Here is a 14,741-nt window from a genome sequence, read left to right as displayed (position 1 = left end):
AAGGCTTCCTTCAAGGGCCTCAGATCTGTGAATTTCAGAAAGCTCCCGAGCCCACATCAACCCACAGCGTGTCCTTGTAACTCCCCACAGTACTGTGTGAGTCGTCACTTACCTGTGAGCCCTTATTTATGGAGGGCCTAAGGGATGCTGGGTGGTGCCAAGGTAAGGCTGCTGTGTGCCGGGTCTGGGTCAGGCCCTTCCTTTGTAGCTTCCCCTCCTCCCTCCTCCAGCCCACGGAATTTCCTCTTTTGTTTACACTCACCCCATGATTCCCATGGAGCAAGGGACAGAGCCCAGATGATGAGCACAACAAAACAAGTGAAAAAGCGGAATAATTCATGCAAAATCAAGATGTCAAGGACCTGTCACTTGAGCACTGCATTCTGCTGCTCAAGGACTCTTCTGAGCCATTTTAATTGGATCAGATTAGTCAAATCCTGAAAGACTTTACCTAGCCATATGCCAAGAGACAGTCTTTACATAGTAGATAGGTAATCGATATATGTAGAATGAGTGTATAAAGCTATGCAATTAAGTGGTTTGGAGGGAGTGTTTGCATCGAACGATGAACCATAACTAAGAGAGCAATGCCCACACACTGCTCAGTGAAATGACAGCTTTATCACTTGATAACATAATCTTATGATATACTGCTAATATTATCCCCCTATAAAAACACAGACAAGATTGAAATATAACCTTAAAAGCTATGGGAAATCCCATGGACAGAGAAGCCTGGTGGGCTACAGTCTGGGGTTGCAAAGGACACCACTTGGCGACTAAACAAACACATAAGAATAATCAGGCCCAGCGTGGCATCAGAGGGGACGTGGGCCACCTAGGGATCAAGTGTGGGCCTGACCCCTGGTGGTTCTGGTTCTGTTCTTGCCACTGAAACCCACTATCCAGACAGACTTGGCAGGTCACTTAATACCATCGTGCTAGTATTTGAGCTAATCACTTAATTGAGCATTACTCCATTTAATCCTCACAATTTCCTGCTCTTATCAGAGAACAAGAAGTGAGGTTTAGGGAAGCTAAATCATATACCCAATATTTGAGGTGTGTATGTCTGACTTTAGAACTGGTCTGTTCTACCTCGTTTCATTCAGTAGACCCTCAGGCTTTTGTGAACATCAAAAAAGATGTGTATAAAAAGCATTTTTGGAAACGTTGAAACCGACATCAGTTAGTACTACAAATCACCTTGGGACAAACAGAATTTCTTTGGAATTTAACACAATCATAATTTCTTCACGGTGTATTATGGACCCGTTACAAGCGTTAATTTTTGTAATTATCGCACAAGCCCACAAGGATAGTCCTGCTCTAATTTTTAGATGTGAATTACGAATGTTTTGGCAAAACGCTGTTAAAACAGGTATGATAAAGCTGCACAAGCGACGCGAGGGAGCCGCGGCGGCGTCCAGCTTCCTGTGCGTAGATGAGCAGAAAACGGTGGAGCGGGAGGGACTCCCCCGGGACCGTCACTGAATGGGAGCGATGATGCTCCCACAGCACAGGAGTCTTTACTCTGCTCAACAGGGATGTAGGAACGGCGCTGAGTTATCAGAGTTCTCCGAGGGAGGTGAAAAAGAAGCCGAACCCAGGGGCTCCACCGCCAGGGATGGGCTATTCGGGCTCCAGCCCCGAGACTTTTCCTTGCGAGTTTCCAGGGAGATGCGGCAGCGTGGGCGCGTCCCTGACTGGCTCCCGAGCTTTGGGGCTGTGGGTGTGGGTGTGGGTGTGGGTGTGGGTGTATGATCCCTTTCGTCTCTGGGATTGGGATCGCCCCTTACAGTCCAAATGAAAAGATGCCACCTTTGCATCTCTTCTACAAACGCTTACTGAGCTCCTATAACTCGCCCATAGACAAAATGCGGCGGCGATGCCCGCTAAGACCCAACGCCCGCGAGCGCGCGTCTCGCTGTCTCCGGCGAGCGCGGAAGGCAGGGTGCCCGGAACGCCCGTCCGGAACTCGCGGGCGAGCCCCGCAGCCGCGGCGCCCGGCCTGCGCGCGCCCGAGGGCGGCACTGCCCACGCACATGCACACGCACGGGAGCGCCGGGCTCCCGCGTCCCCGGTGCCGCGCCGGCGCCGGCGCAGGGCGCGGGCGGGAGCTCGGGAGTCCGAGCGGGAGGCGGGAGCGGCAGGCGGGGCGGGTGCCCGAGAGCGGCGCTCGTGCATTCGCTCCTCCGCTCCTAAGCCCCGCCCCAGTCCCGCCCACCGCCTTCTCCCGCGCGCGGGCTCCGCGCGCCCCAACCCGCGCGCGTGCGCGCGCGTGCGCAGGCCAGGGCCCTCCGGGGGCGGCCCCGTAGACTCCAACGAAAGCGTCGCAAGGTCCCGGATTAACCCTTTCCCCGCTCGCCCATTTAGAGGCCCGGTCGTGTTCCGTGCCTGCGCAAGCCGGCGGCGCGCCTTCCCCCTGGCCCGCACCGCGCATGCACGGGAAGGGGGGGGTGCCGGTGGGGGTGTTCGCGGCCGGCTAGACATTCTGTGCTCGTGCAGGAGAAGGGCTGCTACCATCAGGGACGTGCACGATTTCCCCCCCACCCCGCCCCCTCCCCAAACTCCAAAAAAAAAAAAAAAATCCAAAACACACTGCCACCCACCGTGCCCCCGCGCCCCGCGTCCATCCCGTCCCCGGCCTGCGTGCAGCGAGCGCGGGGAGCCCACGGCGAGTGTCTGTGGCTGTGCCAGGCTGCAGGTAAGCGCGGGCCGGGGGTGCGGAAGGGGCCCGGGCCGGCCGCGAGGCGGGCGCGGGGGCGGCGGGCGCGGCGGGGCTGCCCGGAAGAAGCGCGTTCTCGCCGCGCTCGGGGGCACCCGTCAGCTCCAGGAGGTGCGGGCGGCCCCGGCGGCGCGGCGCGAGCGGGGCCGGGCGTGGGGCCGGGGCGCTCCGGGGGCCGCGCAGGCCGGCGAGCGGGCTCGGGCAGCGGCCAGGCGGCGACAGTGGCTGCCCCGCGCGCGCGCTCGCCGAGCCTCGGCGGCGGAGTTTATGGCCGCCCCCGCTCGCACCGCCGCAGTGCACCGCGGTGGGGGTGGGGACGGCCCGGAGCCCGGCGCCGAGCGCGGCCCGCCGGGCGCCGCCCCTCGGCGCCGCGGGCCCCGCCGCGCCGCCCCCCAGCAGCCCGCGGAGGAGGGGGCCGGGACCCCCGCGCTCGCACTCCCGGGAGCGCCTGCGGAGCTCGGGAAGCCGGCCGCGCGCCGCCCCCGCCCCCGGCCGCGGGAGGGCGGGGGAGGGCCCGGCGCGAGCCGGCCGGGGAGTGCGCGGGGCGCGAGCTCCGGGCTCGCGGGCGGAGCGGGGCGCGGCGCGGCGCGGCGCGGGGCTGCGGAGCCCGGCCGCACGCCCGTTCCCGATCCCCGCCGCCAGGGCCGCCGTGGGTCCTCCCTCTCGCGCTCGGAGCAGCGGCCCTAGCCCGCGCCGAAGAGCCCGATTCTAAAAGAGAAAACGGCTGGTGCTCCGCCCGGCTTCCCGGGCGGGAGCTTTTGTTCGGGAAGGAATGCCAGCCGCTGGATCCCGTCCCCCACCTCCCGGGCTGAGCGGGATGGTAGCGAGGCTCGGAGAGGTTCCGGAGGTGGCCCGGGTCATGCGCTCAGTTCCTTGCTCCCTTCCCATCCAGAAGCGGCGAGCTCTTGACCGGGAAGTGGTGCCGCCGCCATTGTCGCGGCGGCCCCGGGGTCGGGGAGGCGGCCGGCTGGTCGCCGCGGCTTCTGTAGTTTCGGCTTAGCCGGGGCCCCCGCGCCGGCGCTTTGGAGAATCGACATGCAGGGGCAGCTTCGTCCAGGAGGTGTGGTTGGAGCGGCATCTTGTCCTCCACCTGTAGGGATACTGGCAACGGGGATCTTCCCGTTTGACTCACCTGAACTTAGCAATGGGAACATCTCAACAGAGGGGGGAAAATGGAGATATGGAGAGAGGGAGTGGGACCAAATAACACATAGGCTTAAAAAAAAAAAATCTAAGTATGTTGCCATGGGTACCGTACGCCTCTCCTGTGCCTGGTCCATGCACCTTTATCCCACAAGCTCCAGAGAGAGCGACTGTAGGAAGTAACCCGGTAGGAAGGCTGCCTTCCCTTGGGGGTGGCCTCAGGCTGGGGTGCACCCTTAGAAATTATTCTGCCCAGTCCTCGCACTTGGCAAGTAAGAAAACAGCCTGCCACTTTAGACACCTTAATGATGTTTTTGCTTTTCTGTAGAGGGTTTTCAGGACTCTGGTTCTGCCACGCTCAAGTTTGTGTGGTCACCGTTCAATAGAGAAGGCTTGATGTTTTTCAGGATGTTGGTCTGCAGAATGGAGTTTAAACTGGAAAAAACCTAGAATCCTTTGAGCTTCCCTGTAGGGATAGAGGCAGACACACCTGGAGTTCTCTAATGCAAGCTTCAAGACCAGAGTGATTTAAGTAACTATATACTACATCATCGGAGAAGGCAATGGCACCCCACTCCAGGACTCTTGCCTGGAAAATCCCATGGACGGAGGAGCCTGGAAGGCTACAGTCTATGGGGTCACTGAGGGTCGGACACGACTGAGGGACTTGACTTTCACTTTTCACTTTCATGCATTGGAGAAGGAAATGGCAGCCCACTCCAGTGTTCTTGCCTGGAGAATCCCAGGGACGGGGGAGCCTGGTGGGCTGCTGTCTATGGGGTCGCACAGAGTTGGACACAACTGAAGCGACTTAGCAGCAACAGCAGCACACTACATCATACAGAAGAGTGGACAGAAGTAAACGGCTACTATTCCCTCTCCCCCACTTTTAACTGTTGAGTATATGTACTTTTCTTAACTTTGTCTATATTTATCGATGTAAAAAATAAATAGTCTATGTTTATATAAGCCAAGCCGAAAAAAATGTGGAAGGCTGTGTATCCAGCAGGAAATGGTAGGGGAATGAGGTATTTACCAGCTTTTACTCTATCTGTGCAGCAATCATCCTTGCAAATACAGACAGAGGCTTTGTGAGGGGAAATCCCTTAGTGGTTCCCCAGCCCATCCTTCCCATTCCTGTCGCACACCCCCTCCAGGCTGCCAGTGCTCCAGCCCTTACCTTTTCTCCTTCATATCTGTTCAGAGCTGAACCCGACGCTGCCAGCCACCCTCCTCTTTGTTCCCAACCTGAAAATGGGTACAGGTGCCAGTGACAGGACAAAAAAGGAAAGTTTCTTTTTAAAAATCAATTTTTGAAAACATTCTTGTTTGCAACTGGGGATGAGGAAAGAGCCAACTTTACTCTTGTATGTCCTTTTCTCTTGTAGGACTGGCGTGCCCCTGATCAGAGTTATTCTGATCCGAAGATTTTGGTGTTCAAAGCATTAAGATAATAGCCTGAGTTGTTCATGGTAACTATGACTTTGCATATTAAGTCTTTAGAATCTTATTGGTGTCAGCTTTAAAATGTCTCTCAGTTATGTATTAGCGTTCTTTAGGGGACTAGGTACTTTCCTCATACTTAATGCTTGGTCGAATAAAAGGAAAGCAAGGTTTTTGAAAAGAAACACCTAGGACACATTAATTTTAAAAAGATCACTTCTTTAACACGTGGCAGATGTCTTCTGTGCCAGTTCTATTTCTTTTTCTCATAAAACCCCCGCCTCACTTGTCAAGTGCATCCAGTTCTGATGACACTTTGATCCAGATGACAGATAGACTGGCATCCAGTGGGGAATGAAGCTGCTTGTCACTGCCTTCCCAAATGTCATCTGATTCTCTGAGGGTCCTATTAAACCTTGCCCCTTGTTCAGAAGTGGCCCAACACTGGTGTGAAAAAACTAGAGGACAACACTGAATGGAGTGTTCTGGAAATGATTTCCCTCCCTGGGTCTGCAGGAGTGATCTGTCTCTTCCGTCAAGGAAGCAGAACCTTGAGAGCTGCTAGTTACTTTACTGAATCTTCCTCGGCATGAAATTAGACACAGCAGAGGGCTCTGGCAGATGCTTGCCAGAGACGGTTTTCTTAAACCTTGAAGCTGAGTTGTCATTATTACCTCTAGTTGAAGCACTGGTTTTGGAGCTAGAGTGCCTGGATTTGCTAGAGCTAGAGCCCTGTTGGTCCACTAAATAGCTAGAATATTGGGCAGGTTCCTCAGTTCATTGGTAAAGTAGGGTAATAACAATGCCTATCTCTCAAGGTCACTTGATCACTGCCTTTGTGAAGACATGAAAAGCGTGTAGCACAATGCCAGGCACGTATTGCGTGCTCAGTAGGAGTTGTTATTATGAGTAAGCATAAGCTGACTACAGTGAAGATAAGTAGAAGGAACTGTGGAAATCCCTAAATTTGGATCTGTCTTTTCTCCTCCTATTCTTGAACCCCTCCTGACAGTGACTTTCTGAAATTGTTAGGGACCGGAAAGTGATCAGAAAATGAAATCTCCCTGAAATTTTTATATGGAAAAGTACTGTCCATAATGACCAAAATTCTTTTTCTTTATAAACATTTTCTTGTAGGAGTTTTTCATCAGTATGTCTGAAACCATTAAATATAATGACGATGACCATAAAACTCTGTTTCTGAAAACACTCAACGAGCAACGCTTGGAAGGAGAATTTTGCGACATCGCGATTGTGGTCGAGGATGTGAAGTTCAGAGCGCACAGGTGTGTTCTCGCTGCCTGCAGCACCTACTTTAAAAAGCTTTTCAAGAAACTTGAGGTAGATAGTTCCTCAGTAATAGAAATAGATTTCCTCCGTTCCGATATATTTGAAGAGGTCCTGAATTACATGTACACGGCAAAGATCTCCGTGAAAAAAGAAGATGTTAACTTAATGATGTCATCCGGTCAGATTCTCGGCATCCGGTTCCTGGATAAACTCTGCTCTCAGAAGCGGGACGTGTCCAGCCCGGACGAAAACAACGGTCAGTCGAAAAGCAAGTACTGCCTGAAGATCAACCGCCCCATTGGGGATGCTGCCGACCCTCAGGATGACGACGTGGAGGAAATCGGAGACCAGGACGACAGCCCCTCGGATGACACGGTAGAAGGCACCCCCCCGAGTCAGGAGGACGGCAAATCGCCCACGACGACGCTCAGGGTGCAGGAGGCCATCCTGAAAGAGCTGGGCAGCGAGGAGGTACGGAAGGTCAACTGCTACGGCCAGGAGGTAGAGTCGATGGAGACCCCCGAGTCCAAGGACCTGGGGTCCCAGACCCCTCAGGCCTTAACATTTAACGACGGGATGAGTGAAGTGAAGGATGAGCAGACCCCAGGCTGGACCACGGCGGCCAGTGACATGAAGTTCGAGTACCTGCTGTACGGGCACCACCGGGAGCAGATCGCCTGCCAGGCGTGCGGGAAGACGTTCTCGGACGAAGGTCGGCTGAGGAAGCACGAGAAGCTGCACACGGCCGACCGGCCCTTCGTGTGCGAGATGTGCACCAAGGGCTTCACCACGCAGGCCCATCTGAAGGAGCACCTGAAGATCCACACGGGCTATAAGCCCTACAGCTGCGAGGTGTGCGGCAAGTCGTTCATCCGCGCCCCGGACTTGAAGAAGCACGAGCGGGTGCACAGCAACGAGCGGCCCTTCGCCTGCCATATGTGTGACAAGGCCTTCAAGCACAAGTCCCACCTCAAGGACCATGAGCGCCGTCACCGCGGCGAGAAGCCCTTTGTGTGCGGCTCCTGCACCAAGGCCTTCGCCAAGGCGTCCGACCTGAAGCGGCACGAGAACAACATGCACAGCGAGCGCAAGCAAGTCACCCCCAGCGCCATGCAGAGCGAGACCGAACAGCTGCAGGCGGCGGCCATGGCTGCGGAGGCCGAGCAGCAGCTGGAGACCATCGCCTGCAGCTAGAGGCGGGGGACCGGGATGCGCATGCGCGCGGCAGGGATGCTCAGCATCCTTGATCCGCATCCGGCATCCCGACCCATGAACGCCAGCCGCCACATTTCGGTGGAAACTTACGGAGAACTTGTACTCGCTGGACCTAAGGCAGTGCTTGGTTGGGTGTTTCAAAAACTTTGCAAGGAAATAACCGTTCCTTGGTTCTGACCAAACTGTTTCACTGTCCCGTCTGGTGTCTTGTATTAATGTTGCCAGTAAGCACCCGGCCCCCGCCCCCCGCCACCTTTTTTTTCTTTTTTTTTTTTTTAATGATTTCTGATTTTAATTTGAGAACTCCTGGGCCCAGTTCAGAAGTGAGAGACTTCTGTCCCTTTTTAAAAGTCCCCCTCTCCACCTGCTGCACCAGGGAGTGCACCGTTCAGAGTGATAATTGAGTGGATTGATTTCCTGACCATCACCATTCTGTGTGACTTACAGGTCACAGCGACATTTTTAAGAACTTTAGTAAAAGTACTTCGTGTAGACGCAGGAAATACGGGTGGATGGTTGACCAAGAACCCTGCGTGCACGGATAGGAAAACAAGTTCTGGAAATGCAAAATGTTGTCAGATTTATATATTTGGTTTGTTAATTTTCTATCACTTGTTTTTCATGGTTTTTGTGGACAAATAATGGTTGCTTTGCTGAAGTGTTTCTTCATCCTTTTTGATTGCCCGTACCAGCCCCTAAAGATGTCACAGGACCTAAAGGCATGTCAGTTGCTTGAGGGCTGAGTTTTTTCACTCTTATTTGGGGTATTGCTACTCTGCAGCTGATGGGGTTTGTGGGCTGGACCAGTGGTGAGAGGGTTAGAAAAGGGAGTGTAGGAACCTGGTTCTCAGAGACAAGGTTTGCACATTTGCAACAAGTCCAAGATTTCTTAGATCAAAATAATTCCTGATTTTGAAATTGGATTTTTGTTTAGGATCAAAATTAGGCCAAGAGCAGGTATACCTCTTTGGGTACGTTTGTGTAACTTAAAAGAGTGTCATCAAGCTTTTGGGCTCTCGGTAGCACGTGATTATCCATAAAGAAGATGCGATGTCCTTCCGGAAATCATTATGTTTAAAATCTTTTACCTGTGTAAATAGTACAGAAGCGTTGGTCTTATGTATCTCAAGTACAAATAGACAGCTGCACTTTTTTTGCACATGGGATTAACAATATCTCCATCAGAAACAAACAGTCTGTTTTTAACCAATATTAAAGATTGTCCAAATGTTTATGTTCTTGAAGTATATTTCATCACTGGTTACAGTTTTAAGTGGAAGATGATTGCCTTTTCATAGCCATAAACTGAATTATAAGTGCTGTTCCAATTCTGGTGTACGAAATTTCTTTTTAAACATTTCTTTAGGAATACATTGAAATACCAACAATAGTTTGAATTATGTTCTGTAATAAAGAATTAGTTCTTTTAGAATGTACCATTTTCAAAAAATGTCGATTTTTAAAATTTATTTTTGGTTGCTAGGGTTTTTTTTTCCTCTTAAGCTACATTAAAGTAATTTCATTTCCTAGCTCGTTGCATTAACACCTGTAATTATTATTATTGTGAGAGAAAGTTTATTTTTTAAACTGGTGTATATGTTATGCCCATGATTGTAGGATGAAGATGTTACCTTTTTAAGAATCTTATTTATTGGTAAATGTTTAATTTAGTTTAAAACTAATTTAATTTCTTTTCTTAAATGTTGTTTATTTTCTCCCAAAAGCAGTTGTGTCGCTGTGTTTATATGCTCTTCATAGAAGGGGAACCGATTGCTGTTCCTAGACTGTTTTAACCAAAGCAAAGGAAAAGTGATCTAACATCTTGTGGATGGCTACTTCAACAAATCATACCGGGGGCCTTTGTTTTTGTATATAAAAGAAAATATACTTCTGTCATTCCTGTTTTTGTTTTTTTCCTAGCAGCCTGTCACACACCCAGGTTTCTACCCAAGTGCATTTTCTATACTATCTTCATCTTGGCTATAAAGAGTTGCAAGTTCCCCATGTGGCATTAACCTTCACTGAAACCACATAATCGCAGTGGTATCCCCAAAAGAAAGCTCTTTCAGCACTTTATTTGCATCGTGTAAATATGTGTCATTGCTCGTATTTTGCATGAGAAATATATTTGTGTTGTAATTTCCACCACCGGTGCTGGGCTCATCTGTGTTTAGGGTGCATGTTTTTGTTGTGTTCTGGGCAGCGAGGTTGTGACATGGCAGCTCTCCTGTCTCCTGGTCATGAAGCCTGCCTCTCTCCCACCTAGCTGGCTATAGTGTCCTGTGGATGGTGACGCCCTCATGTCCAGCAGTTCTAGGGTACCTCCCTTCCCAGCCAGTTCCTTCTGAAACATGCTTACTCTGAATCTGCCTTGTGAGAAGGAAGGAAATGGCCAATGTCAACATTACTACTTTGTTTTACCAAGTATTAGAATGAAAATATATATAATACTTTAATATTCTTTAAAGGTACATTTTAATCCTTTGAAGTTCTCATGCTCATGCTCACTCTGTTACCCCACCAGGCTCCTCTATCCATGGGATTTCCCAGGCAAGACTACTGGGTGGGTTGCCATTGCCTCCTCCAGGGGATCTTCCCATCCCAGGGAACGAACCTACATCTCTTTTGTCTCCTGCATTGCAGGTGGACTGTTTACCAGCTAAGGCATCAAGGAAGCCCTTTGAAGCTGCAACAGTATCATTAAAGAATCACTTTTTAAAAATTTATTTATTTTTAAAGCCCACAAAGCATCCAAGTGTCTACCTGGTTCTAGCCTGGCAACTCAGAATTGGAGCCGCATTTGGGGTACATCCCTGGTGGTTTTTCTGATGGCCCCTAGCATTGGGTGGGTATGCTGCTGTCTTACAGCAGTATCAGACGTCATTTAATTTTAAAAAATGCTGTTTGTTGTTTTGGTTGCCCTCTGAGGTTTGGTGCCTTTTAGCAAGGTATAAAACAAATGGGACCATTTGGCTAGACTGAGAGCTTGGGACACCATTGATCTGAGATGGTCCCTACCGATAGGTGTGTAGAATGTAAAAGGAAGATAGCAGCTTCCCATGCACATTGTTGGGGAGATGCATGTTATAATAGGATTATGTCCCATGGCGGAACTCCCATGGGACTGATGCCAGGGAGGTCAGTCAAGATGGGGTCCTTGGCTTCCTGTGGCTGGTGGACTTCACTGTGCATCACACAAGAAGTGTGTTACCACTTCTTTTTGAGTCTTGTGATCAGGGCCACCAGTCTGAAAGTGGGGTGTTTTGTGTTCACTTGTAGCTTACTGACATTCAAACAGTCCTGCTGGGCAGTAAATACAGTGAGACTTGCCGTGCTGATGTGACAGCTTCCTTCTTTCATTTAGGGGCATGACTATAAGTATCGGTTCCTGAGTCTACCTTTCACTTGTGGAGCAGGTGCAGGGTTCTCTGTCCACTGTTAGAACCACTTTTTCATTATATGAAAACCGTCTACTTTTTTTTTCAATTTGTTCAAAGAGAATGTCTACAAACATTGATGGTAGCTTTTATGCCAACTTGCATGGCTTCAGTAATGATTGAGGAAGGGAATTTTAGACAGTCTAAAATGTAGGTAATCTGCCTTCTCATTAACTTGATCACAAATTCAGAATTGTTAGAAATCACAGAGGTCACTATCAAGTCAGAATGATAGTAACAAATTCCTCCTATTCTGTTGTGGCGGGGGGGGGCGGGGGGGGCGGGCTATGGTGGTGTTTATGAGAGTGATTCTGGTTGATGTAGTTTCCAACTTCATGGATTATGTTGCGTAAGGTTGTCTATAATTTAGTCATGTGTATGCATGCTCAGTCATGCCAACTCTGCAACTCCATGGACTGTAGCCTGCCAGGCTCCTCTGTCCATGGGATTCTCCAGGCGAGAGTACTGGAATAGGTTGCTGTGCCCTCCTCCAGGGGATCTTCCCGACCCAGGGATCAAACCTGTGTTTCCTGCATTAGGTCAGTTCTTTACGCTGAGCCACTGGGGAGGCCCAACTTAGTCTTTGTGTGCTGTGCTGAGTCACTCAGTTGTGTCCGATTCTTTGCAACCCCATGGACTGCGGCCCTCCAGGCTCCTTTATCCATGGGGATTCTCCAGGCAAGAATATGAGAGTGGATTGCCATTCCCTCCTCCAGGAACTTAAATCTTTGGGAACCTAGAATTAATTTTCTCAAGTAGTGGTGTTAGTGGTGATTAATTCCCCCAGCAGATGTAAAGGCCTTTTGTGTAAGTGGAAATGAACTAGTTTAACAGAACTTCTGGTCTTGAATTCTGAGTTAGGAGTTAAGGAAAAAAGGGAGAACAACTCTCAGGTTCCTCTCTGCCCTTCACCTTGAGCATTTGTCTGCCTCTCTCTCTCTTAACTCCCCATCCCCACCAAACGTAAGGGAAACAAATAAAGACATCTAACTGCAGGCAAAGTGACCGCTGAAAATCATTCCAGGGACAGACAAGGGCCTAAATGTATTCCCTCCTTCCTTCTAATCCTCCACTGAAACCCATGAGCACTCGAAATTGTAGGGATTCCCTGCCCCCTGGTGAACACCCATTCCTGTCCTGGGACCTCTAACTGCTCCCTGTGGCTTGAAGTCTGTATCTGTTTTTTGCCTACCTCCTTGAACCTTCTTCCCCTTGGAACTATTCAAAATTGGTTTAACTCTGCTTGAGAAAGCTTTAGGTACGTGAGGATAAGTGTGTGTGAGTAGTGGTGTCTGACTCTTTGTGACCCATTTGAGGCTCCTCTGTCCATGGGATTCTCCAGGCAAGAATACTGGAGAGGGTAGCCATTCCCTTCTCCAGGGCATCTTCCCAACCCAGGGGTCAAACCCAGGTCTCCTGGATTGCAGGCAGATTCTTCACCACCTGAGCCACCAGGGCAGCCCATGGTGAAGATAGCATGTCCTTAATTCAGCGTGTATTAAGCATTGTGTGAGGCCAAGGGCTGAACCCTGAGATACAAAGGGAGATTTGGCCCCTGGCTAGTAGGGTAGCCCTTTCGAAGTCTTGTCTTAAGCAATCTTAAAAAACAAAGATGGCGTTTGCCTCTGATTCCTTAAAGATCACCATACTTATCTTATCTCAGGGGCCCTGGGTGTGATTTATCTGGATTACAACAGATTTCATCAGTTGTGACTGTTTGATTTATTCCAGAGATGCTCCCAGTTACCTTTCTTCACATAAATCTTTTCAGTATAGCAAGGAGGGATGGTAGGTTCACAGGAAGAATTTTCAAGTCAGACTTGAATTGGACCCCGATTCTCCTTTTCAATTAATGTGTGTGTTTAGGCTTCCCCAGTAGCTCAGTGGTAAAGAATCCACTTGCAGTCCAAGAGACGCAGGAGATGAGGGTTTGATAGCTGGGTCAGGAAGATCCTCTGGAGGAGGAAATGGCAACACACTCCAGTATTCTTGCCTGGAGGATCTAATGGACAAAGGAGCCTGGTGGGCTCTCAAAGAGTCGGCATGATTGAGCAACTGATCACATCACATCACATACATTTAGGCAAATTCTTAGCTGCCCTGAGCCTTCATTTCATTATTTCTAAAACAGTTGATTGGGATTTCTTCTTCATGGTCTGCTGCAAAAATTAGTGATAACCAGTACACACCTACTGCTTTTGAGGTGCACCAAAAGTGTTCCCTGCTTAAGGGGCGTTCTGCATAGAGAAGCAGAAACAAGATTGAATTTCTCTTGACTCTGACATCTGTCAGTCATTGGCCATAAGCTGTCAACCTAGATCTCACTTAGTCTTCTTATCAGGTGATACCTGTAGAAGATGTTTATCTTAGCATTTCTGTAATCTTCAACCAGTTCACAGCCTTGTCCTCACAAATTCCTGTATTCCTCTAAGAGTTGTCTTTGGTTCTATAGTCTCCCATCCTTTAAGTGGTTCGTGGGAGTGTGGTTAAGTGTAAACACTGGTCTCCAGATGGCTCCCTGCTATTCGGAAATATCTGTGATGGCAGAGTCAGAATTGCAGTTTTGACAGCTGGCTTATGAGTTTCCTCTCAGAAATCATGCATTTGGGGAGATATGCTTACATGTACTATTCAGATATTGTATGTATTTGGCCAACACCTGACCTTTGCCTTTCTAGTTTGCCAGAATTCCAGGATGACTTGTTGCATTCTCACAAAAGGGACTTACACTACTGCTCAGGAATTCGGGTCTTTTTTTAGTTCCAGAATACCGTGGTATTGAATCACTTTGCTTTTCTCTTTGGAGGATATTTCCATAGATCTTACATAAAACTACTTTTTGTAGATTAAGATTAAAGAGTATTGGTTAACAAATGCTTCCTGGATGTCTCGTGTGTGTGCCAGGCCTTGGACTGGACACTGGGAGCTAAAAGTGAACAGGACCGAATCCTGTCCCATTCTCATGAAGCTTTCGTTCTAGGATGGAGTTAAACAATGACTTTCCCAAGTTTTACTAAATTTTACAAGAAATCATAAATGTGAAAAATGCTTTAGAAACTCTGTTCTCACGTGTATTTCAGTGCAGTTAATGGAATATACTTTAGGATGTAAGTAAACATTTTGAATGCATAGTCATGAAGTTTGGTTGTCCAAAAGAAACATTCTCAGATGACTTTTGAATGTATACTAAGGAAATATATTTGTTCAATGTGACCATTTTCATAGAATGGTTCTCAACTTTTCTCACTGATACTGGATTTTGGAACTAGGTGTGTAAAAAGAGACTATGGTTTACTTCTTAAAGATAATGAATGCTGTTATCAAATAAGAGTACTTAGGTACTTCCCTGGTGGTCCAGTGGCCAAGACTCTGCATGCAGGGGGCCCAGGTTCCATCCCTGGGACCTAGATCCCACATGTCACAACTAAGACCCAGCACAGTCAAATAAATATATATATATATTTTTTAAACTGTACTGATGTAGA

At 49.3% G+C, this 14,741-nt stretch overlaps 1 protein-coding gene across 5 annotated transcripts; it reads left to right on the top strand.

The window, feature by feature from the left end:
• Positions 1-2,491: 2,491 nt before the first annotated feature.
• Positions 2,492-9,964, top strand: ZBTB14 (zinc finger and BTB domain containing 14). 5 transcript variants are annotated; one of them, XM_027960755.3, is made up of 3 exons: positions 2,492-2,707; positions 5,260-5,343; positions 6,452-9,964. In XM_027960755.3, the coding sequence occupies exons 2-3, from the start codon at positions 5,341-5,343 to the stop codon at positions 7,796-7,798; spliced, it is 1,350 nt and encodes a 449-aa protein (XP_027816556.1). In that variant the 5' UTR covers positions 2,492-2,707; positions 5,260-5,340; the 3' UTR covers positions 7,799-9,964. The 5 variants fall into 5 exon arrangements, with proteins under 5 accessions (XP_027816556.1, XP_042095098.1, XP_042095097.1 ...); XM_042239164.2 differs by having other exon boundaries at positions 5,076-5,343; XM_042239163.2 differs by lacking the exon at positions 2,492-2,707 and adding an exon at positions 3,270-3,788 and having other exon boundaries at positions 5,076-5,343.
• Positions 9,965-14,741: the final 4,777 nt, after the last annotated feature.

The sequence above is a fragment of the Ovis aries genome, chromosome 23 (genome assembly GCF_016772045.2).
Source record: "Ovis aries strain OAR_USU_Benz2616 breed Rambouillet chromosome 23, ARS-UI_Ramb_v3.0, whole genome shotgun sequence".
Classification (NCBI taxonomy): Eukaryota; Metazoa; Chordata; class Mammalia; order Artiodactyla; family Bovidae; genus Ovis; species Ovis aries.
Note: the sequence above shows the minus strand (reverse complement) of the source record. Positions and strands in the feature narration are given on the sequence as shown.